This window comes from Pelophylax lessonae (genome assembly GCF_965119305.1).
Source record: "Pelophylax lessonae genome assembly, chromosome: 6".
In the NCBI taxonomy this organism is placed as follows: domain Eukaryota; kingdom Metazoa; phylum Chordata; class Amphibia; order Anura; family Ranidae; genus Pelophylax; species Pelophylax lessonae.
Window position 1 is genome coordinate 145,341,895 of NC_138773.1, and position 26,258 is coordinate 145,368,152.

The window sequence follows — 26,258 nt, forward strand, 5'->3', positions numbered from 1 at the left end:
GGTAAGGAGTTCCATAGGATTGGAGAGGCTCTGGAAAAGTCCTGGAGGCGAGCATGGGAGGAGGTGACGAGGGAGCTAGAGAGCAGGAGGTTTTGAGAGGAACGAAGAGAGCGATTAGGTTGGTATTTTGAGACTAGGCTAGTTATGTAGCTAGGGGCTAAGCTGTGGATTGCTTTGTAAGATGTTGTAAGTATTTTGAATTTAATTAGTTGGGTGAGCGGAAGCCAGTGGAGGGCTTGACAGAGAGGAGCAGCGGACACTGAGAGATTGGGAAGGTGAATGAGTCTGGCGGCAGCATTCATGATGGATTGAAGGGGGGGATAGCCTGTGTAGAGGTATGCCAATGACAAGGGAATTGCAGTAGTCGAGGCACAAGATGACCAGGGAGTGAACTAAGAGCTTTGTTGTGTCTTTGGTTAGAAAGGGGAGTATTTTGGAGATGTTGCGGAGGCTGAGGCGGCAAGATTTGGACAGCGATTGGATGTGGGGTTTGAAGGAGAGTTCAGAGTCCATGACAACACCTAAGACCTTGGCATGCGGGGATGGGCTGATAGTAATGCCATCGTTATTGACAGAGAAATCAGGGGAAGGGGCACCTGGTGGAGGAAAAATTATAAGCTCGGTTTTGGATGGATTGAGTTTGAGGTGGTGGGGAGACATCCAGACCAATATATCTGATAGTAAATTAGTGATACGTGAGGAGACTGAGGGAGAGAGCTGAGGGGTGGATATATATATTTGGGTATCAGCTGACCCAGAGAGGAGGTGTAGATTGAAAATAGGAGTGGTCCAAGAACAGAGCCTTGGGGGACACCAACAGAGAAGGTAAGAGGAGAGGAGGAAGTAGAATTGTACATAACGCTAAAGGTGCGGTTGGATAAGTAGGAAGATAACCAGTGAAGAGTACAGTCATGGAGACCAAAGGCATGGAGTTTTTTGAGGAGGAGGGGATGGTCAACCGTATCAAAGGCAGCAGAATGGTCCAGAAGTAGTAGTACAGAATACTGTCCATTGGTTTTGGCCATTAGTAGATCGTTTGTCAGTTTTAGGAGAGCAGTTTCAGTGGAGTGTTGAGGCCGAAATCCAGACTGAAGGGGATCAAGGAGGCTATTCTCGGCAAGGTGGTCGCACAGTCGGTTGTAGACTAGACGTTCGAGGAGTTTGGATGAAAAGAGGAGCAAGGAAATAGGGTGTAGGTTGTTCAGATCGGTTGGGTCCAGTGAGGGCTTTTTAAGTATGCGGCTGACTAGTGCATGTTTTAGAGAGTTGGGGAAGATGCCAGAAGAGAGAGAGAGATTGAAGATGTGGGTTAGAGAGCCTAGAATAGGGCCAGAAGGTAAACGTAGCATTTGAGAGGGAACAGGATCCAGAGGGCAGGTCGTTACGTGGACGTTAGCAAGTAGCTTAGCAACCTCATCTATAGTGGCGGGGTTGAATGAGGGAAGAAATGATCGCACCTGTGGGCATGAAGCATGGAAGGTATCTGAACAGCAATGATCTCCTTACCAATTGTATCAATCTTCTGTTTGAAGTGGTAGGCAATCTCCTGGGCAGTGAGTGAGTCGGTGGGAGGGGGTAGTGGAGGACGGAGTAGAGAATTAAAGGTAGCGAAGAGTTGCCGGGGGCGTGATGACAGGCTGTTAAAGAGAGTGATAAAATAGGTCTGTTTGGCAGTGTGGAGACTGGAATTGTATTTTTGGAGACTTTTTCTAGTGTTATCTGTTTGCCAATGTTGAAGGGGTCAGGGCCTGATTCGGTGTGTGGTGAGGGGGCCAGTGAGTCCAGGGAGGCTAAGAGTGAAGCTTTGTAGACAGAAGTGGCAAGGTTGGTGCAGGACAGGGGTGCGATTTTGTCATAGAGGTGGTCGGTAGCAGAGTAGAGAAGAGAAGGGTTGAGATGGCGTAGGTTTCTGCGGGTAACTGTAAGGTAGCTGGAGGGAGAGGAGGTAGAGGAGAGGGAGAGAGTGAGACTAATAAGGTAGTGATCACAGAGAGGGAAAGGATTGTTTGAAAGGTTGTGCGGAGTGCATAGGTGGGAGAAAACAAGGTCAAGGATATTGCCTTCAGAGTGAGTAGAAGCCTGTATCCATTGCTTGAGGTCAAAGGAGGAGGTTAGACTGAGAAGTTTGGAAGTGGCAGGAGTGTTAGTATTAATAGGGATGTTGAAGTCGCCGAGAAAGATTGTGGGGATTTCGGAAGAGAGAAAGTAGGGTAGCCAGGCAGAGAAGTCATCAAGAAAGGTTGATACTGGTCAAGGGGGGCGGTAGATCACAGCTATCCTTAGAGAAACAGGGGAGAAAAGACGAATGCAGTGTACCTCAAATGAGGAGAGTGAAAGAGAGGGAGGTGGGTGAAGTACCTGAAAGGTGCTATGTGTGGCTAGAAGGATCCCGACACCCCCTCCCTTGTGTCCATTGGGTCTAGGGGAGTGAGTCCATAGAAGACCACCTTGGGATAGGGCAGCAGAAGACGCAGTGTCGGATTCGTGAAGCCAGGTTTCGGTGATGGCAAGTAGATTAAATGAATTAGCGATGAAAAGGTCATGGAGAGAGGTGAGTTTATTACAGACAGAGCGGGCGTTCCAGAGGGCGCAAGAGAAAGGGAGTCTGGTCTTGGGAAGAAGAGAGATGGGAACTAGATTGTGCTGAGTGCGGCTGCAGCCAGAGGGTGCAGGGTAAGTGGTGTGTTGAGCACGGGTAAATGATGCAGGCCCAGGGTTTCCAGAGGTTAGGAGAAGCAGAAAGGTGAGGGTGGTAATATGAGAGTGATATTTATATGCAGGGACATGCCCCAGTGCCCTGAGGATTTGTGTGCGTGTGGATTTAGAAGTAGCAGGAGATGGTGAGTGCAGTAATAAGGTGAGGACAGAAGTGAGGGTGATGTATGTAAGCTGTGGGGTGGAGAAGAGGGGTGAAGCAGAGAGAGTTTAAGGATAGAGGACACTGCTGTCAGAAGGAGTGGTAGAGAGTGCATTTTACAAGGAGAGAGCTGAAGGGGTAAATAAGGTCACCTGCAGTCTATGTGGTGTATATCTAAGCCTTTCCTGTGTTCATTCACTTTGTGCATTCTCTGAAGTGCAGAATCAGAAGTGCTCCCCACTTATAGAAATCGCCCCACTTTAAGAAGAGCCCCCAAAAAGCAAACGTGCCCCCCCTGCAAACGTGCCTTCCCCAAGTGATGCTGTACTTGTATACTCTTAGACCTGGGGTGGGGGCTATCCAATTAAGCAATCAGGAATTGATAAATTAGAGCTGGATAGACAGAGCAGGGTTTCCACTTCAGAAAGATTTACAGACAACTTAAGAGATACCTTTAAAGGTTAAAGGCTATAATGGTTATAAATTAAAGGTAAGAAAACATAGCAAGGACCAGTCTACTAGATGGGTAAACAAATAAACATACCACATTAAAAAGACACAATAGAGAAAAAACGCAGGGTTCAGAAATTCAGCAGTGGGTGGAAGATAATTGGAACATACCACAGTAAAAAAACACAATATAGAAAAAAACGCAGGGTTCAGAAATCCAGCAGTGGGTGGAAACAAGATAATTGGACATACCACAGTAAAAAGACACAATATAGAAAAAACGCAGGTTTCAGAAATTCAGCAGTGGGTGGAAGCAATATAATTGGACATACTGTACCTGTGGAGAGACAGAGAAGAAGGTTTCAGATGACACATTGAGATGATTTGTGCAGAATCAGAAGTGCTCCCCACTTATAGAAATCGCCCCACTTTGAGAAGAGCCCCCAAAAAGCAAATGTGGCCCTCCTGCAAACTTCCTCGCCCTTGTCCTATTCCTGTGGGAAATCATGAGGAGTAGTAGATTAGCAGTAGCATCTTGGATTCTCGTCTGTTCCAAGGTCAGGTTTAATACTTGGTTCACTGGAAGGGTTATGGTCCTGAGGAGTGCTCCTGGGTTCCCTCCACTGATGTTCATGCTCCTGCCCTTCTCTGCGCTTTCTATGCTCGCTTCCCTCAGGAACTGTTTTTTTTTGCTCTGCAGAGGGGGGGCTGTTGAGGGGAGGATACTGTCAAGGTCTTTTCTTGCCTTCCTGTTGGCAGCCATCTTGGACATGTGCAGACTGCTTTCTCTTAAAAACACTCTGTTTGCATCATCACTAGTCTGCTGCCTTGGTGTCGCTCAGTGATGATTTGCACACCTGACTATATATATATTACCTAATGGCTTTCAGAGCTTTCCCTTGCGTTTATGCTCCAAGGTGCATCACTGCTAGCAGTCCTCTGTTCTCTGTGTTCCCCCGTGCATGACCTGGCTTGGCTGACAACCTTCCTGGCTCTCGATTCCCTGCATTGACACCGCATTGGCAGACGACCGGGCTTCGTCAGACTACTTGCTCCTGGACTCGATCCTGGCCTGGATGACTACCTGCTCCTGGACTGGATCACGGCTTGGATGACTACCCGCTTCCGAACTTGACCCCGGCTGTTTCTAATTTCACTCCTCTCTCTTGCTGTGCGTTTATTATTGTTGTATTAATAAACTGATTAATTTTACTAGCATATTCGCATGGTCTGGTTTCCTGACACCGACAAAAAGATCTGGTAAGTGTTCTAGCAAAGTGGTGGCGGAAGCACAGAGAGTTTACAGCACAGAAGCAGCTTTTTTTTTGCATATGCACAGATGAACTGCACTGGAGCACTATAAGAATGTTTTTTTGTAACACTTTATTATACATTGATTGATGGACTTTGTTGTATATATGGACATTCTTTTGGACTGTAAAAATATGATTTTATTTAGGTTATTTACCATGCACTGCAGGTTACCTTGCACTTTACACAACAAAAAAACCCCAATTTCACAAGCTTTTGGCAGGACTCTTGGAAAGGTGGTGGTAAATTTGGTGTTATCGCTCTCACTCTCTCAGACTGGTCACTGGAAGTTCAACATGGCAAAGAACTCTCTGATGATCTGAAAAAAGAGTCGTTGCTCTACATCGAGATGGCCTAGGCTATAAGAAGATTGCCAAGACCCTGAAACCGAGCTGCAGCACGGTGGCCAAGACCATACAGCAGTTTAACAGGACCGGTTCCACTCAAAAACGGCCTCGCTATGGTTGACCAAGGAGGTTGAGTGCACATGCTCAGGGTCATATCCAGAGGTTGTCTTTGGGAAATAGACGTATGAGTGCTGCCAGCATTGCCGCAGAGGTTGAAGGGGTGGGGGGTCAGCCTGTCAGTGCTCAGGCCATACGCCGCACACTGCATCAAATTGGTCTGCATGGCTGTCGTCCCAGAAGGAAGCCTCTTCTAAAGATGATGCACAAGAAAGCCCACAAACAGTTTGCTGAAGGAAAGCAGACTAAGGTTATGTATTACTGGAACCATGTCCTGTGATCTGAAGAGAACAAGATAAATGTATTTGGTTTAGATGGTGTCAAGCGCGTGTGAGATGAGGAGTACAAAGACAAGTGTGTCTTGCCTACAGTTAAGCAGCATGATGGTGGAATTGTCATGGTCTGGGGCTGCATGAGTGCTGCCGACACTGGGGAGCTACAGGTTGAGGGAACTATGAATGCCAAAATGTACTGCGACATACTGAAGTAGAGCATGATCCCCTTGCTTCCGGGACTGGGCCTCAGGGTAGTATTCCAACATGATAACGACCCCAAACACACGTCCAAGACGAACACTGCCTTGCTAAGGAAGCTGAGGGTAAAGGTGATGGACTGGTTTCCAGAACTAAACCCTATTGAGCATCTGTGGGGCATGCTCCAAAGAAAGGTGGAGGAGCACAAGGTCTCTAACATCCACCAGCTCCGTGATGTCGTTATGAAGGAGTGGAAGAGGAATCCAGTGGCAACCTGTGAAGCTCTGGTGAACTCCATGCCCAAGAGGGTTAAGGCAGTGCTGGAAAATAATGGTGACCACACAAAATATTGACACTTTTGGCCCAATTTGGACATTTTACTCAATTTTGTTGCCAGCGGTTTAGACATTAATGGTTGTGTGTTGAGTTATTTTGAGGGGACAGCAAATTTACACTGTTATACAAGCTGTACACTGACTACTTTACATTGCAGCAAAGTGTAATTTCTTCAGTGTTGACACATGAAAAGATATAATAAAATACTTACAAAAATGTGAAGCCAGCCGGTCTAAAATTGTAAAATCCAGCCTGGACCAATCAGGATGCCGGACGTCATAGGGGCGGTGCTTGGGTGGGGCGTCATTCTCTGCTTCCCCGCCGCCTCACCCCAGAGCCCAGCAGATGCCTTTGTCTCTCATCTGGGCTGGAGTGGACTGTGACTACCTCAAATTATACAGCATTGCTCTCATCTGATCTTGGACTTGGTAAGTAAGCATGGGACTTTTACTAGGGGAAAATGCCACTATGGAGCAGCTCATTGGGTCAGCAGGTCACAGGAAGAAGCTCAGTGTGTTTACAGCACATGATGTGCAGTGTGATGTGTGATCGGTGCAGGCAGGAGTGATCCCCAGGAGTCGGCAAGGTGTCCACACACGGACACTGGTGTCTGTGAGCAGTCCTTGCCGGGTGTCACACCGCCACTGACTTTTTTCACTGGATTCTCACTGCCTCTGAGACTCCCTGAAGTGTCAGTTACCGACATTTCACTGAAAAAAATCCAGAGGATATAGCTGCTCCGCCTCTCCACTGCCTCCTCAGCCAATGGGAACACAGTGTACACACCCCCTTCCCCAGCGCGCCTTGTTTAACATCAGAGCAGGAGATGCCAACAGCTGGAGAAGAGAGGAGAGGAGAGTGCACAGTCTGCAGCCTCATAAAAGAAGGTGAGCTGGGGAAGATAAACTAAATTCTTGTATTCTTGTCAGTGCTTAACCTGCTGAGGAGGGGGGAGGCTGTGTTTTCTCTTGCAGGGCTCCTCCTGTCTCTAAGGCTGTTAGATGCATTTCCTGTGTGAGGAGCAGTGCACTGCTTCTGATGGGAGGATATCCTCTAAACTTCTCCCCCAATCTCTGCTACACCTCACTAATTACCCGCCCACCTCCTCCTCTTCTGCATTAGCACATCCAATGTCTGTGAGCTGCTGGAGCACTACAAGTACCAGCATGCCAGGAAATGGGGACAACAGCAGTGTGTTCAATCAGGCTGATATTTAGATGGAAAGTGCTGGTGTGTGTGTGTACTGTATGTATACTGTGTGTGTACTGTATGTATACTGTGTGTGTGTGTACTGTATGTATACTGTGTGTGTACTGTGTGTGTGTATACTGTATGTATACTGTGTGTGTGTATGTATACTGTATGTATACTGTGTGTGTATGTATAATGTATGCATACTGTGTGTGTGTACTGTATGTATACTGTATGTATACTGTGTGTGTGTGTGTGTGTGCTGTATGTATACTGTGTGTGTGTATACTGTATGTATACTGTGTGTGTGTGTATGTATACCGTGTGTGTGTATACTGTATGTATACTGTGTGTGTACTGTATGTATACTGTGTGTGTGTGTGTGTGTACTGTATGTATACTGTGTGTGTACTGTATGTATACTGTGTGTGCACTGTATGTATACTGTATGTGTACTGTATGTATACTGTATGTGTGTGTACTGTATGTATACTGTATGTATATTGTGTGTGTATGTATACTGTATGTATATTGTGTGTGTACTGTATGTATACTGTGTGTGTGTATTGTATGTATACTGTGTGTGTACTGTATGTATACTGTGTGTGTGCCGTATGTATACTGTGTGTGTGTGTACTGTATGTATACTGTGTGTGTATACTGTATGTATACTGTGTGTGTGTGTGTACTGTATATATACTGTGTGTGTATGTATACTGTGTATGTATGTATACTGTGTGTGTACTGTATGTATACTGTGTGTGTGTATGTATACTGTGTGTACTGTATGTATACTGTGTGTGTGTGTGTACTGTATGTATACTGTGTGTGTACTGTATGTATACTGTGTGTGTACTGTATGTATACTGTGTGTGTGTGTGTGTACTGTACGTCCCACATGATCTCGGCTCCATGATTTATATTTTCACGCAACTTTTTTACAGCGTTTTTTGCCGCGAAGCAATGCCTATTTTTCTTTTTGCGCCCCCCAAAAAGAATTTTGAGCACCAGCCGCCACTGGTGCCCAAGGAGTAAAATCTCTGAGTGTGTTCAAAAAATACTGTACATATGTTTATAATAACCCCATCATTTGTGAAAAAAAAATAATAAATAAATACATGCTCACAATAAATATGTGATATAGAACAGATTAAGTGCAAATGAGTGACTGGGCTTGTCACATGAAAAATGGCCAATCTATGCCCACAAGTGTGCGATTATTGACTATAATCAACGCAAATAATAGATAAGCATTTTATAGCAAAATTTTACACAAACAATATGTAGCAATAAATTAGTGAAAAATAGTGACTATAGTCCGTGCAATATTATAGCACATATAGAATACAAATAAATCTTCAATTTGGGTGCTCCACCTCGTGCTTTTGTGAATATGTGGTAATCAATCCTGGTTGCCAGATAACCTCAGGTCACACAGACCTATTGTGCCTTTTGATCCGTGTTCAATTAGGATGGATCAATCCTCAACTAATCTCCTCCACATCAGAAATCTCCTCTGGTTAATACTCTAAATGGAAATGGATATTATAGTAGGAAATCAACCTTCACTTCGATCCTCCTTATCTCTGGGTATTAAAGTGTTGGTCTCAGGTAGGTGTACATATATAAAGACAGTGGGGAGCCAAAATATAGTGTGATACCATTTATTTAAATGAATAAAACAAGTAAAAAAAAATGGCTGCTTACATTTAGTTGTGCCCACCTGGCACAAGGTAAAGGTGCTATCTGCTATGCAAGGGTGTTGGTGGTGTTTCCTATGTGTCCCTCTGCACTACACATATGTGTCTGTGCAGCCCTTGTAGCGTGGCAGCAGTCGGCGTGCGTTCCAACTGATAGGCGGAAATGATGTCGCTGGCTCTCAGTGGTTCTGGGTATAATGTAGACCAAGGCTCAAAATTTCAACTCATGAGCTACTAGCCAGACTTTAAGAGTTACTCGCCACTTGTTGCCCCACCCAAACCCTACCCTGCTCCGCCCCCATAAAATATCTCATAAAATTACACTGTTAAATGTTTTATTCAGAATAAAGGAATAAAAAAATATTAACAACAACAACTTTAGAGTGCCCACAGCGTGCCCCCTTAAATGCAGAGTGACCACAGCGTGCCCTTTTCAATGCAGAGTGCCCACAACGTGCCCCCTTCAATGCAGGGTGACCACAGCGTGCCCCCTTTCAATGCAGAGTGCCCACAGCGTGCCCCCTTTCAATGCAGAGTGCCCACAGCGTGCCCCCTTAAATGCAGAGTGACCACAGCGTGCCCCCTTTCAATGCAGAGTGCCCACAGCGTGCCCCCCTAAATGCAGAGTGACCACATCGTGCCCCCTTTCAATGCAGAGTGCCCACAGCGTGCCCCCTTCAATGTAGAGTGACCACAGCGTGCCCCCTTAAATGCAGAGTGACCACAGCGTGCAGAGAGACCAGCGTGCACTTACCTGATGCAGCAGCGGCTTCTCCCCAATCCTCCGCATCTCCCGAGTCCTCCTCCTTGACCAATGACAATTGTTTGCCTTTCGGCCAATCAGGAGACGGGTCTCGGACCCGTTTCCTGATTGGCCAGGAGGAGGATCGGTGTGACAATAGCGAATATTCATTCCCTATTGTCACACAATGGGTGGGCTCAGGGCGCACTGCTCTGCTCCCGGGTCCACCCTTTTCTTACAGTAGAGCCCTTACTCGCCATCCTCATCATTTCACTTGCAAAATGCGAGCAGGCGAGTGGAATTTTTGAGGGCTGATCTAGACCACTTCAACTCTTCTGGGAAGGCTGTCTACAAGGTTTAGAAGTGTGTCTATGGGCATGTTTAACCATTCTTTCAGAAACGCATTTGTGAGGCCAGTCACTGATGTTGAACAAGAAGGTCTGGCTCACAGTCTGCACTCTAATTCATGCCAAAGGTGTTCTATCAGGTTGAGGTCAGGACTTTGTAAAGGCAGTCAATTTCCTCCACCCCAAACTCGCTCATCTATGTCTTGGACTATGCTTTGTGTAGTGGTCCAAATTATTTGGTGGGGGGGGGGGGGGTTATGGTGTGGGATTGTCCTACAGGGGTTGGGCTTAGCCCCTTAGTTCCAGTGAAGGGAACTTCACTGGAGGCAGCACTTAAAATCAGCATACCAAGACATTTTATACAATTTCATGCTCCCAACTTTTTGGGAACAGTTTGGGTTTGGCCCTTCCTGTTCCAAAATGAATGCGCACCAGTGCACAAAGCAAGCTCCATAAAGACATGGGTGAGTGAGTTTGGGGTGGAGGAACTTGACTGGCCTGCACACAGTCCTGACCTCAACATGATAAGACTCGTTCCGCCTCCTCCACCTGAGCCACCGCTTCCTCTCACTCAGACAAAATTGGCGTGTTCCCTGCTAATAAGCCTGATAAAGCTTAGAGAGATGGCGTGTCCCTGCTGACACCCTGTAGCTGGCTATTCCTTCAGTCATGGATGTCCCTCTATCCTCTACACAGACAGGATGGCTCGGCTGCAGCACAGACCATGTCTGCAGATCTTCAGGCTCTGAAACTACGGCCCTAATTTCTGTCTTCCGTGCTTAGAATAATGGGCTATATTGTCAGAGCGGTAAGGATCTGGAACTCCCTTTCACAATAAGTGGTGTCAGCACTGATTGTGATGCATTAAGACAACAAGTTACAGTGACTGAAACAGCTGTGTCTGCAAACGCACTCACGCAAGAGGATCATGCTGCATGTATTTTGGTGCTGGAATCTGCTTCCTCTGCGCATCTTTCTCATCTTCACCAACATCAACTTCGCATTGAGCATAGCGAAAACAGGAGTTGCAGGAATAACATTTGCCTGAAAAGCATCCCAGAGACTATCCCAGGTGCTAAATTAAAACTTACAGTGAGTGATATCCCTAACCAGGTTTTGGGCAGGGAGGCTGCCTTCACCATTGACCAAGTGGTCCTATTTTGTAATTTCTTGACTTGCCTATTTTTTAAAATATTTTTCCATTTTTTCCCCCCAATACTATATATTCCATCTCCTTCTGTACCATGTGGCTTTCAGGTTTGTAGGAGGGGAGGGTAGTGATGTTGGTTGTTTCCACCTTTTCTTTTTTTTTTTCGGTATCTATCCCCAGATTTGAGCTCTGCCTGGAACTCATCCCTCACCACTGTCTCCCAATTAGTCATTTAGGCGAGCCTATCTACCTATGATATTGTGGACTTTAGTCTACCATGCTTAAATCTAGTTGTAGCAGTGATGCTATAACTTGCATTTCGCCCTATTGGGTAGAAGCCCCTCCCCCACTTTTTATTTTGGTTTGACGTGCAAGGTTGCCTGTGATTTTGGTTCAGTGGGCATGCTAGTAGCAGCCCATTGCGACCCATCATGGCTCCCTCTGGTCCCTCTGGGGTCAATTTTTGTGCATGTTTAGAGTTAGAAAGTATTTAGTATACTTGTTCCCTGTTGAGGACCAATATTTACTTTAATCGGCCCCGTTATAGGGTCAACGGCCTCTATATACCAGGTTATACTGTTTTTCTAATTATTATAAAAAATGACTGGGCATATTTTGATTGATGTTGCCCCATATCAACTTTGTTGTTAGGAACAGATCTTGGGTCTCCTGTCAACCTCTCCCCTTACATAGGACCAGCACGTTAAGTGCCTACTGTGTGGTATATCACACAGTGCTCTGCGTTGCTGCAGGCACATTAGGGTTCCTCTGTGACACTCTCTCTTGAATTGCCTTGTTTTTTTTTTTGTTTTCCCTTCTGTCCCCTTCTTCCCTTACACTTCACCATATCTCATACAATTGTGACACAACCACTACTGAAACTATGCTCCTACAATTTTAAAAGCTTAAATATTGCCTCTAAGAAAGGGCAAATTCTCTACCAAATGCAAAAAGTTAATATACTCCTTTTGCAAGAAACCCATTTTCAGACTGACACTCTTTCTTCCTGCTCCAACACATATTTCAACCTGTGGTTCCACAGTACCAATCCTGTCCAGAAGGCTAAGGTAGTTGCTGTTCATAAAGCATTGCTTATCGTTCTGATTGACCATATTCCTGACCCCCAGGGACAGTATGTTTTTGTTAAATTTTCCCTTTGGGGAACTACATTCACAGTGGCTAATATATTTGCCAAATGTCAACCAAGGTCGAACCGCCATAAGATATATGAAGATATTGTCTGGTTTCATGGAGGGAAGACTCATTAAGGGTGGGGATTTCAATTTTCCGATGGATCCACAGCTGGATACCTCTACATCAAGATCTTCAGTGCCATTCTCTTAATTGAAGGTACTGAAGAGTATTTCATATGATCACCATCTGATTGATATCTGAAGGATACTGCACCCTAAATCCAGAAACTATGCTTATTTTTCCTCGGTTCACCACTCTTATAGTCATATTGATTATTTTTTCGTGGATTGACACTGTCGAGACTGGTCACCGGTATGTGACATTGATACTATGGTTTGGTCAGACCATTCACCTCTTTGACATTTAAAATCCCTTCCCCACTTAAGAGTGGATCTGGCGCCTGAATGATGCACTATTGGTTAATTGACGCACTATTGAATGCTTCACATGTGTCATAGAAACTAACTCTAACTTCTTGGCTGACCATGTCTCTGACCCTACGCCACTACCTATCCAATGGGAGGCTTTGAAGGAGGTTCTAGGCGGGACTTTTAATGAACTGGGCGCTCGTTTGAAAAAGAAACGATTAGCATTCAAAAAGCTTAGGAGCTTAGACCGAAACATTATTGGAGGTAGTCGACTTAAATTAATCGTCTGCCCGCACATTTGTAGACAAACTTGCTTTAGATCGATAAAAATTTTGTGATAAATGTGGAAAAACGTTTATTTCACATCTTCAGGGAATAAACGGAGAAATGATATCCTCACCTTCTTCAATCATGAAAACGTTTAGTGACTTACCAATCTCTCTATTATATACTCCCTCAACAGGCTGAAAACTCCATTGATACTAGAGAGGATAACCTGGTATCTTATATAGCAGATACCCCATTACCTACCTTGGATGTAGACACGAATGAACTAAGAACCCCACTTACTGAGGAAGAGGTTGCCAAGGCTGTCACTAATACCCCAGCAGGTAAAAGCCAGGACCCTGATGGCTTTACGTTAAATTTCATAAACATTCCTTATTCCTTTCCGACCAGGGTATTCAACTCTGTAGCGAATGGGTCTACCTTCCCTACACAAACTTTGGAAGCACATATTTTACTAATTCCGAAACTAGAAAAATATCTCTTTGTGCAAATTACAGACCCATATCTTTAATAGAAGTTGATTTGAAAATCTTCGCCAAAGTCTTAGCTAATCGCCTACTATCATTATTGCCCCAATTAATACATCTTGTTCAGGCTGGCTTTGTTAGTGGACGAGAGGCTAGAGACAACACCCTTAAAGCCCTTCTGTTGACAAACTATGCCCGTACTCCAGACATTCCTTTGTCCAATCCATCAACCAGCTTCGTATTTCCGCAAAATTCACTGGATGTTTTTCAATTTTATTTGGAACTCAAAAGAACCAAAGAACCTGAGGTGCAGTAAGGGTACCTGATGCCTTTATTTACCTTAAAGCAGTAATATTAACACGTATTCTTGACTGCTTCCACCACTTTTCATCCAAGTTATGGGTGTAACTGCAAGGCCACATAAACCCTATAGATCTTTGTGCCCCCTCATTGACTTCGCCTGCTCTTCACAAGGGCCTTCCAATTCTTGTCGATATTACTCGACAGACACTCTACATGTGGGACCTCATGATACTCACCTTTAAAATATCAAAATATCTGGGCCCTATGACCCCCCTTTTTTGGAACACTAGACTTCTTACTAGCCTTTTAATCAACTGTGTTTGGACCTTGGCATAAACAGGAAAATAGGTCAGGTCCTCCAGTCAGACCCATCATTATTGGCAGTCTCTTCATCCGCAATGTCCTCGCATAACTTTATGTAGTGGTTGTCTTACATACTATTTATTCCATCACTTCCAGAAATCTCTGCCAAACCAGCTACCTTTGAATCTTTATAACTACAGGAGGATCCACCAACACACACGGTCGCCCTACTGTATTCTATTCTTTTGGCATCGGCTCACCCAGGCCTAACTTAGTATACACGGAAATTAGAAAAAGACCTCCAAGAGACTTTCACCCCTTCGGACTGACAAAAAAGCTTTATCCTGACTGTCATTAGCCACGAAAACTCAAGAAAAAAAAAGGTATAAATTGGTAACCAGATGGTATAGGTGCCTTTCTACCCTCCTCCACATTAATCATGATATAGCCAATGTTTGTTGGTGATGTCAGGCTTAAAAGGGAAACATGGTCCACATCTGGTGGGATTGCCCCTCTGTGGTGGATGTTTTGGAAACATATTTTTGACTTCTACTGTAAACTTATGGACACAACTACCAAACATCACCCGGAGTGGCTCTCCTGACCATGATTCCTATATCTCTAAAGTCAGCAATAAAGGATGTGCTTAGACACTTTCTCGCAGCCAAAGCAGTTATTCCTCACCATCGGAAATCAACAGTTGTACCCTCCCTCGGCGAGTGGGAAACCAAATTAGATTCAATTAGTGGCCTAGAATGGCTTTTGGCGCAGGAAACGGGAAAAGAACAACAGTTTTCTTACACTTGGACTGCTTGGTCCAAGTTTCAACACTTATCCAAGTTTCTGACTTGGGCTAAAGGAAATCCTATCATCATCTCCACTTAACCATGTTGAAGTGTGCTGGAATCCTCCGCTCTCCCACCCTGGCATCTTCTACTATATAGCTATATATATATATATATACACCCCCCTCTTTTTCCCTCACCCCCCCCCACCATTTTTTTACTGAGTGCAATGTGAATAATCCAGTGGTATACAGGTCACTCTCAAAAAATTTGCATATTGTGATAAAGTTCATTATTTTCTGTAATGTACTGATAAACATTAGACTTTCAAACCCAAAATTCCTATCTCAAAAAATTAGCATATTTCATCCGACCAATAAAAGAAAAGTGTTTTTAATACAAAAAATTCAACCTTCAAATAATTATGTTCAGTTATGCACTCAATACTTGGTCGGGAATCCTTTTGCAGAAATGACTGCTTCAATGCGGCGTGGCATGGAGGCAATCAGCCTGTGGCACTGCTGAGGTGTTATGGAGGCCCGGGATGCTTCGATAGCGGCCTTGAGCTCATCCAGAGTGTTGGGTCTTGCGTCTCTCAACTTCCTCTTCACAACATCCCACAGATTCTCTATGGGGTTCAGGTCAGGAGAGTTGGCAGGCCAATTGAGCACAGTAATACCATGGTCAGTAAACCATTTACCAGTGGTTTTGGCACTGTGAGCAGGTGCCAGGTCGTGCTGAAAAATGAAATCTTCATCTCCATAAAGCTTTTCAGCAGATGGGAGCATGAAGTGCTCCAAAATTTCCTGATAGCTAGCTGCATTGACCCTGCCCTTGATAAAACACAGTGGACCAACACCAGCAGCTGACATGGCACCCCAGACCATCACTGACTGTGGGTACTTGACACTGGACTTCAGGCATTTTGGAATTTCCCTCTCCCCAGTCTTCCTCCAGACTCAGTCCACTGCTTCCGCAGGTCCCCCAAGGTCTGGAATCGGTCCTTCTCCACAATCTTCCTCAGGGTCCGGTCACCTCTTCTCGTTGTGCAGCGTTTTCGGCCACACTTTTTCCTTCCCACAGACTTCCCACTGAGGTGCCTTGATACAGCACTCTGGGAACAGCCTATTCTTTCAGAAATTTCTTTCTGTGTCTTACCCTTTTGCTTGAGGGTGTCAATGATGGCCTTCTGGACAGCAGTCAGGTCGGCAGTCTTACCCATGATTGCGGTTTTGAGTAATGAACCAGGCTGGGAGTTTTTGAAAGCCTCAGGAATCTTTTGCAGGTGTTTAGAGTTAATTAGTTGATTCAGATGATTAGGTTAATAGCTCAATTAGAGAACCTTTTCATGATATGCTAATTTTTTGAGATAGGAATTTTGGGTTTTCATGAGCTGTATGCCAAAATCATCAATATTAAAACAATAAAAGGCTTGCACTACTTCAGTTGTGTGTAATGAATCTAAAATATATGAAAGTCTAAGGTTTATCAGTACATTACAGAAAATAATGAACTTTATCACAATATGCAAATTTTTTGAGAGGGACCTGTATGTGCTCCTCAATACAAGTGTGGAATATTTGACCATTACATTTTTACTATAAAATTTTAATTCTATTAAATGCTGATATAGATTATTTTTTATAGGTTAGTAAGGAAATGTACATCCTTGGTCTACAGTAGGTGTACACGTAGAACTTTTGTTCTATATATTTGAAAACTTTAACCACCTTGGCGGTAATCCCGAGCGTGACTCGGGGTGGATTTTTCCTATCAGGATCGGTAACCCCGAGTCATGCTCGGGGTGGATTGCAGAGAGCGCAGCGGTGTCTCTTACCTTCTCCTGGCGATCCAGCGATGATCTCTCATTGCTGTGACCGCCAGCCGAGAGTCCCGCCGCTCCTCCGTCGGTGTGATCACTTCCTAGTTCCGTTCCCTGCAGCAGCAATGCTGCATGGGAGCGGAACTAGGGAGGGAAATTAAAAAAAAAAAAAAAACGTTGAACAAAACACATTTTATATTATATATATATATATATATATATATACGCATATATATATATATATATACCGGTATATATATATATATATATATATATATATATATATATATATATATGCACACACACACACACACACACATATATATATATATATAAAATTATATTATTGATTCAATTATAATTCATGCGTTATATATTATATATATATATATATATATATATATATACACACACACACACACACACACATATATATCTATATATAATATATAATGCATGAATTATAATCTAATCAATAATATAATTTTATTATATATATTATAGATTATATATTAAATAATAAAATAATATTATTGATTTGATTATAATTCACGTGTTTGTGTTTCAAATTTATCACATCTGGGATGTCTACTAGACTCTTGTTTTGGTCAGGTTTAAGTCAGTAATTACTAAGAATTGTAGGCCTATAATACATAACGCCAAATTTCCATGAAAACAATTGTACCGCTTTTGGTATGTAATTCCTGACATAATCATACCGCCAGGGAGGTTAATAAAATAGGATTGAAACAAGAATAAAAAGATGGTGCTACTGATTTTGTAGGTCCTGTAATAGTTAAGCAAATATTTACTGAAACAATATTTTTGATAAAAATACACTAAAATGATTTCAAGTGCACACAAACATAACTTACAAAACTCTTACTAAATATATCATATGAAACCATAATAGTTGAACAAATATCTGTACATTTCAAACTGTGCCTTTTTGCTAAAAAGTAAAAAGCCCCGCACTCACCACACCACATTTACCACACTGATCATTATCATTACTGTTCGCTCTTGAGTTCATTCAGAAACTGAGCTGATAGTAAATATCTCCCATTAATATCAGTTCAGTTATTATTCTCTGTGCTCATTGAAGAAAAGAAGGTGTCATCTATTGATTTAACTAGAAGAGTGTAGGGGATCCTGCACCTACATACTAAGGGCCCATTCACATCAGTAGACACAGTTTACGATGTGCATAACCCATGTGTGCTGCTATGCATTGTGCACAAGCCCTGCATTATTACATTGCGGTTCCTAATATATTTATATATATTTTTTTTAATGTTTAAAAAAAATTACATTCATTCCACTATATGTGCAGCAGCACGTTGAGCATGCACCTATACATTACATCCCACTTATGTATTTTACCCCTAAAAATAATCAATTACAAGTGTGATTTTTATATAACATAAAGAAGTGGTCAAATGGAAAGCAAAGGTCACATTGCTTATATGCAAAACACATTTTAGCTTCTAGATTTAGTAGGTTTTTTGTACTCTATGTTTTGTTTGTAAGTGCTAATATTGATTTTAAAGTGTTTTTATAAAACAACTATCAAATTTCACAAACATTTGTACCATGTAAGTAAAAAGTCAGTTGCACCATACCCGATTTCTTAAACTTGCTGATGTTTAAAGCATTTCATAGGGTTCTAGCAAGACTGAAATGTTACTCACTGAGGTCGAGCACATCATCTGTCTTAATGAGGTCTTCTTCTCGAGTCAAAGGAAGCTGAGTCTCGGGCTCTTTACGCAGATTGAGCGATAAAGCTCGTAACATGAAGAATACTCTGATGGCCTGAGAAATAAAGTATATTTATATATAAATATGCATGCATGCTTGTTGATTAAATTTTCAGGTACTGCACAACAAACAGAGCATATATGTTGGTGTATGGCCTGCTTTAGTTTGATACAAAAAAAAAAAAAAAATCATATACAGTATGAAAGCTAGGGAAGAAGTTTTGAGCAACCCATCAGAGGGGACACAGGAAGGAACGCTAGAGATGCTCTATCGTCCAAATGTTATTTTTCCTACACTGTATCCCATTCCAGACTTCTAGAACTGCCATTGCAGGACAAGATGCCACATACTGTATATTTGGATGATCAAGAAGGAGAGAATTATGCATCTTGGTGTATTACCTACATTACTAACAAATGTAGGATGAGTAGAACACAACAGAAGGTATTGCTATAATATTCCTGAAGCTGTTCCAGGAACCTAGGTGAATAAGTGTTTTGATTCTGCAGATGGTCTTCGAGAAATTTTGATTAGCGGAAGTTTCAACTATACAGATAGTACTTGTCCCCTTGCTGATCAAGAGAGGGTAATTTGGCAACTAGGTTGTAGTTTGACACATTAAGGTACTTGGTGGGAAAAATAATCCCAGGTTTATATGGATAAGTATGTTGAAAAAAACAATATTGGTTCTAAATGTAAAAAGTGATGAAGAGGAGTGTGAAATTTCCTCATACGTGTTATGGGAGGTACCTGTATTCCTGAGGTAAATGGCTGTTATTTTTTGAAGTGGTTTATTGGTATTCAAATCAATCTTTATACTTTAGTGGTCCAAATCCCTGGAAGAGTGATGTCCTGTGTAACAGTATAGACCTACCTAGTGTGAATGAGTGAGTGAATGGATGGCCAATTGAAGAAGGAATAAGAGGTATGTTTGTGACCACTGACTGGTTTGGGCCTAGACTTAAATTTAGACAGACCTTTTACTTGGTGTTCAGTAAGGTCACCGATGAAGGTTGTTGGAAATGTAATCAGTCAATGTGTTTAAGTTGGGAAACAAATCTGTTCTATTTTTATTAGGTTAAATGATCTCACCCCAGACTCCCAGACAGGGGCATACATGGGATGGATGAGGTAAAATCTGTGTGGCTATAGGTCAAATACCAAGTGAGAAAATGTTCTAGAACCAGCAAAAATAAATGCTACTGAATGTGAAGTTCCCATAGCCAAGTCTGCAGATCTGGTGGTCCTACAGTTATTATCATGATGGACAGAAATCCGGTACACTTGGAGAGTTTTTATGAATGATTTCAAGGATGGTCATTGGGATAAAAGAGTTGATGCCTTTGTGAAAAGAAAAGTCTGCATGTTAAAGGGACGGTTGAAGTCAGGTTATTGTAGTAAGATGGTAAAAAGGGAAGTTTTGGGACCCTGCATTGAGTTTGGAAAGTGTGGCTATGGGAAAACCTAAATAGTATGAATTTGCAAGTCTTCAGGAATTATTTGGGGGTCTAGCTTAACATATAGGGGAAGGAGTTAAAACCCAGTCAAATATAAGTCATGACTTACACCATGCACACATTGACATAACTGCTTATTTGCTCAAAACTTATGAAAAACTTAAAGGATTAATTGCTGGGCTAACCCGGCACAAAACACTCTGTCGTACACTCAGATACATTCTGAATTGTCTCAAGATCTTAAGTTAATAATTACTTTTCTCTATAAGGGACAACTTTAATTTAATTTGAAAAAGACAGGTTGACCGGGTGGTACCAAGGTTTGCTATGAGTCATGTAAAATGGTGGATGACTCAGTTTCACGATTGTTTCAATTTGACCTCATAGTGCCCATTTCTGGGATACAGCACTGTTCCTATGTTGTAGTCATTCTGGGTACAATCCTGTCAGATAAAGTTGTGTTGCATCCAAGGTTGTACCATAACTTAATGTTTTTTTGTGCCCGAGTAGAGTGTGCCGTTACAGGGAGATGAACCTGACCCTTGATAGAATAGGCATGAGTCCCCGTCTGTCTGATCCATCTGGAAATGGTCACAGAAGAAGTGGACATCCCTTTTCTTGGCCCATCCGTGATCACAGTGAGTCTTATCTCCGAAAAGACTCCATGGCTGCCAAATAAACCCGAATCGCCCGAACCACATCCAGGGTATGCAAAACAAATTCCTTTGAATGTTTGGGCCTGGTACACAAGACAGACAACACAACATCTTCATTCAAATAGAAATCAGAAACAACCCTAGGAAGGAATGACAGACATGGGCGAAGAACCACCATATTTTTGTGGACCACCAAGTAGGGGGTACAACAAGATAAAGTTGCAAGCTCTGACACCCTCCAAGCAGAGGTGATAGCCACCAAAAGGCCACCTTCTGGGACAGCGTAGGCGGGGGAATCTCCCAAATATTTTCAAAGGGAGGCTTCAGGAGAACTGAAATCACCAAGTTCAGATCCCAAGGCGGTAAAGGAGACTGCTCCAGTGAAGTCAAATGTCGAACCCCTTGAGTAAAGGTACGCACCAGGGAGTGCATGGCCAGGGGTCACTGAAAGAAGACCTCCAAGGCCGACACCTGGCTCTTGATGGTACTGAAGGCCAATTTCTGCTCAACATCTCGTTGAAGAAAGGTCAAAATTGGAGCCACTAAAAAAGAACTAGGGTGAAAACCAATCGACTCGCACCACGAAATGTACATTTTCCATGTACGGCGGTAGATCTTCCTGGTGGTTGACTTCTTAGCCTTCAGCAGTGTCGGATCAAAAACCCAGGCAAACCTCTATCCTTCAGCACCTGGCTTTCAACGGCCAGGCTGTCAAAGTCAGCGACTGTAAAGCAGGATGGAAGATCGGCCCTTGGGACAGCAGATCCTCTCTGAGAAGCACCAATCGCACCAGGTCAGCGTACCAAGACCGGCGACGCCAGTCCAGGGCCACTAGAATGAACGGAATCCTTCGGTCTCAAACCTTCATAAAAGCTGCGGCAGAAGCTTGAGAGCAGGAAATGCGTAAATCAGACGATACTGGCCCCACAGGGCCACCAGGGCGTCTGTGGCATCCACCAGAGGATCCCATGACCTTGCCACAGACATCAGTAACTTTCTGTTGAGCCAGAACGCCAATAGATCCACTTCGGGGGTGCCCCAACGGGAGACATATTTGATGAAATACATCCGGATGAAGGGACAACTTGCCTGGTCCAATGCCTGCCGACTGAGATAGTCCACCTGTCAGTTTTCCACTCCTGGAACGTATATGTCAGGGAGGGCCGGAACTAAGCATTCTGCCCACCGGAGAGTGCCAGGTACCTTCATGGCTGCCAACACACTCTTTGTTCTGCCCTGGTGATTGACATAAGCCAAAGCCATGGCATTGTCCGACTGGATCCACACCTGAAGCCCCTAGGTCAATTCGTCGAGTGACACAGGCATAGCCTAATAGCCAGTCCAATGATCCAAGCACAGCCTGATCGCCCGTAGTTCCAAGACATTAATCGGTAGTCTGAACACTTCCAGGTTCCAACAGCCTTAAGCGGTGCTCAGTCCCAGGATACCTCCCCACCTAGACAGACTGGCATCCGTAGTGACCACTGTCCAATACAAATGGAGAAAGGATTTACCCTGCCGAAGAGACAGAGAGTGAAGCCACCAGACCGGGTAACCCCTGGTCTCCTGGCTCAGCCAAATATAATTGTCCAGAGACCTCAGGGACTTCTCCCACATCACCAGGATCTCCTTTTGAAGGGACTTCATATGGAACTGTGTAAACAGAACCTACTCGAAGGTAGATACCATCAGGCCCAGCACCCACATGCAAGTCCGAAGGGAGGACCACCTGCTGGACAGCAGTAGATAAATCGCAGCATGCAACTTCTGCAGTTTGTCCAGAAGGAACACTCTGGCTAGAGCTGAATCCAGAGTCAAAGACAGGTAATCCAATTTTCTGGTTGGAATCAGAGCAGACTTCTGGTAGTTCAGAAGCCAATCAAACTCTTTCAGGGATTGTATAGTGATCTACTCATTGTCTATCAGGGCAGCAGAGGACTCCCCTTGAAAGAGGAGGTCATCCAGGTAGCCCAGCAACGCCAGAACCGGGGTCAACAACTTAGTGAAGACCCGAAAAGTGGAGACGAGACCAAGGGGTAACACCACAAACTGATAATGCTCCTCTACCACAGAAAAATGGAGGAAGGGATGGTGTACATATTGGAATGTGCAGGTAAGCATCCTTGATGTTGTTAGAAGCAAGAAAATCCCTCTGATGAAGGGATGCCACCACCGTGCGAATGGACTCCATTCTGAACGACTGTACCCGCACAAAGCTGTACAGGGCCTTGAGGTCCGGAATCGGATGTACCTTACCTATGGATAAAAACCTAAAACCGTTCAAATACCAGAACTGGGATAATCACACGCTGAAGCAACAGAAAGTGCACCGCCCCGAAGGGAGCTTGCAATCAGTCTGGGGACAGACAGATCCACTTGTCGTTTACCAAGAAGGTTCACAGGCCCAGAAACCAGCAAAGTCCTCCCCCACCCCAGGTATGGGTGCACCTGAAGGAGCCTTGTCCATGGGTCAAGTGAATCCCGCTCTCGGCTTGCCAGACCAGGGCCGCTTGGAACCTCTTGAGGATGACATAAAAGGTTTTGAAACCCTGTTAGTGGATCCTGCGGGACAAAAAGCTTCTTGTGGCCCGAGAAAGACAGGCCAAGTGTGCAACAAGGTTATTTCCCCTTCCCAGACTGTAGAAAAAGGTTCCCTTCCCCCCTGTGAGACTCTTAATGATGTCATCGTGGGTAGCCCCAAACAGGCGATCGCCTTAAAAGGGTAAATCGGTCAGAGCTGTTATAGAAATCTGGTCCGCAGACCAACACTTAAGCCACAATACACGCTCAAGCATCACTGCTGAAATAGTTTAAAAATCAGGGGAATCTGCTCACCCTCTAGGTCACGGCCCAAAAGATTAGCCCACTCAGTTAGTGTTTACGACACAAGGGCAATGGGCAGGACTGGCCTAAACATCAGGCCAGCAAAAGTGACCAAATTGAGGGCCATAGACTCCGCCTTCCTCTCAGCCATATCTTTAAAACCCAAAGATTCTTCTACCGGAATCATGGTTGCCTTGTATAACCTGCATACAGGGGGATCCACCACTGGTGGAACAGCCCACTTCTTGAGGAGAAAGGCGTATATCAGAAGATACTGGCCCCAAAGAGACACCAGTGCATCTGTGACGTTGGCCAGAGAATTCCGAGACCTTGCCACAATTCTCTGTAGCTCCCTGTTGAGACAAAAGGCCAAGGGGTCCACCTTGGGAGTTCCCCACGGGAGACACAGCTGAACCTTAGAAAGCCAGCTACCTCCTGAGCCTCCAGAACACCTCTTGTGCCCCGTTGGTGAATGACATATGCCACGGCGGGGCATTTTCAGATTGAATCCTTACTTAGTATTCCTGGAGGTGATTTGTCCAATGAGCAAGACAAATCTTATCGCCCAAAGTTTCAGTATATTGATCGGTAGTTTTGACTCCTCCAGAGTACAAACCCCTTGAGGACATTCGTGCCCAAAATGCCTCCCCACCCAGACAAGATGGCAACCGTGGGGACCACCGCCTAGTACAGGGGAAGTAAGGATTATCTAGAGACTGTGGAGCCTTGTCCTACTTGGCAAGAATCTCCCTTTGCAGAGGTTAGAGTGGAACTGTGCAAACGGAACCGCCTCAAAGGTAGACACCATCAGCCACAGCACCCAAGTCCTGAAAGAAGACCGACTGCTAAACATTAGGAGCCGAGTCGCATCCTGCAGCTTTGGAGTTTTTTTTTTTTTCCTTTGGAAAAAAACACTCTGGCTGAAGCCGAGTCCAGAGTAAGACCCAAATACTTGGGACGTACCACGAGGAACCTAAAAACACGCATTGGGGAACATATAGATAATATAAAAAAGGGTTTTAAATACCACAGCGTTTCCAACCAATTTCGGTTGAAACATAATAAAGACCCCACTCTACTCACATTCTGCGGCATCGATATCATAGAACCCCACTGGAGGGGGAAGAATATGAGGATTGCAGTTTCGCGCAATGAAACAAAGTGGATATACTTATTATCTACATTACACCCCAAAGGAATGAATATTGACATGGATATAAACTGCTTTATATCAAACCCCTAAAAACTAGAATATATACTTAATTTATATATGGATGAATGGATAATTAATATATCCACTACCCTTGAGCACATGAATAATTAATACACCCATTACCCTTGAGCACATGACCTCATTATTGCACAGTTAATCACTTTATTTATTTTTGCATTTATTTATTTACTAAAATAATTTTAGCACATATAATAAAATAATCACTTATTTATTTAAATAATCTTGCACATACATCATAATATTTTAACTAAAAATATTGTTTATGAGAACCGAAAAATAGTATTCACTTTTCTTTGGCCAAAATACCTACACATCTAATCACGGAAACATAAACTTTAATAAAATGAAATATCACTTCGCACACTTTTAATATACTTTTAATTATATTTATTCATTCACATGAGTATATGGACAGAGTATTTATATAGTAATGATGAGTAGTGTTGATATTTTATATAAAAAAATAAGTTTTAAAAAATTAGATGAATTAATAATGAATTTATTGATTTTACTGGTTTTACAATTTATCTGGGGCATTTTTATATTTTATTCTTTCAATTTCATTTAATTCGTTCATTGTGAAGTAAATATATGAAATATAGATTGGAAAATAACCTTTAAAATAATTTTATTATACCTGTATAAATGCTGTGATTATTCATTATATGCATATAGTGTTTTTAACTAATGTAGTGATTATACAAGCGGTGTGCGAGTTGCTAGTTCACCCCACCAATAAATTATTGAATCAAAACAGGCATATATACAAGGAAAACTGGTCTTAATTAGTGGTATGGGGACACATTCGTAACTCCAGCTACTTCCGGCTGTGAAATAGAGGGTGGAATGAGGGGCGGAGTTTCCTATACAAAAGTCCGGTTACCACTGTGCTGTGCAAGCTCTGAGGACGTCACCGGAAGTGACGAAACGCGTCAGCTTGGACCGCACAGCGCCATTACGTCACGACGGAGGTGGAACGCAAGCCGGAAGTGAGTTGTTTCTGTTTGCTCCACGAGGAAGACAAGCAACTCGCACCGCTAGACCACCAGTGATGCTGTCATTTTAATTTTACCTACCTTATGGGTAAATACAGGCATACCCCATTTTAAGTACACTCACTTTACATACACTCGCAAGTACAGACACAGCCTGATCAGCTTGGCATGGCACTACTCCCTGTTTTTAACTTTGGTGTCTATGGGAAATCTTGGTCAGTTTGACATGGCACTGCTCCCAAACCATAAGTGACAGGGATACCAAACGTAGGGAGCACCGAGAGGGGACCCAGGACTACAACATATCCTATTTGTGGCCAGCCAGCTTGCCAAGGTAATGTACCGTATCATAGTCCTGGATCCCCTTAACATGCTCCCCAAGCTTGGTGTCCTTGTTAGCAGTGCCATGTCAAGCAGACCAAGATTTCCTATGGAGCTAGTGTATTTACATGCATTGAGAAATGAAAAAATGTATTGCTTCACTTTAAGTACATTTTCGTTTTACATACATGCTCTGGTCCCATTGTGTACTTAAAAGTGGGGTATGCCTGTAAAGGCCCTTTATAAACTTACTACAACATTTGGAGCTTTTTCCTTTCTCCCCCATATGATGTTTGGGATCGAGTACCCCGGAGCATAGAGGCATCCCAGGATCCCGGAGGACTACATAGAGGGGAAACATCCTTTAAGCCCAGTGGGCTTTACAAGCCTGAAAGGTTCTGGTGCCATACGGCATACAGAACCCACCTCATCTGGTAAGTGATTCACTTCACCCATTAACAAG

The 26,258-nt window shown here is 43.5% G+C and overlaps 1 protein-coding gene across 2 annotated transcripts in view; it reads right to left on the minus strand.

Moving 5' to 3' along the window:
• The window catches only part of CLEC16A (C-type lectin domain containing 16A), a 1,483,716-nt gene that overhangs the window by 270,473 nt on the left and 1,186,985 nt on the right, over positions 1–26,258 (minus strand). For both annotated transcript variants that reach the window (XM_082262146.1, XM_082262145.1), the window contains exon 18: positions 18,243–18,363. In XM_082262146.1, coding sequence (XP_082118272.1) covers positions 18,243–18,363 — 121 coding nt within the window. The remainder of the gene's footprint in view (positions 1–18,242; positions 18,364–26,258) is intronic.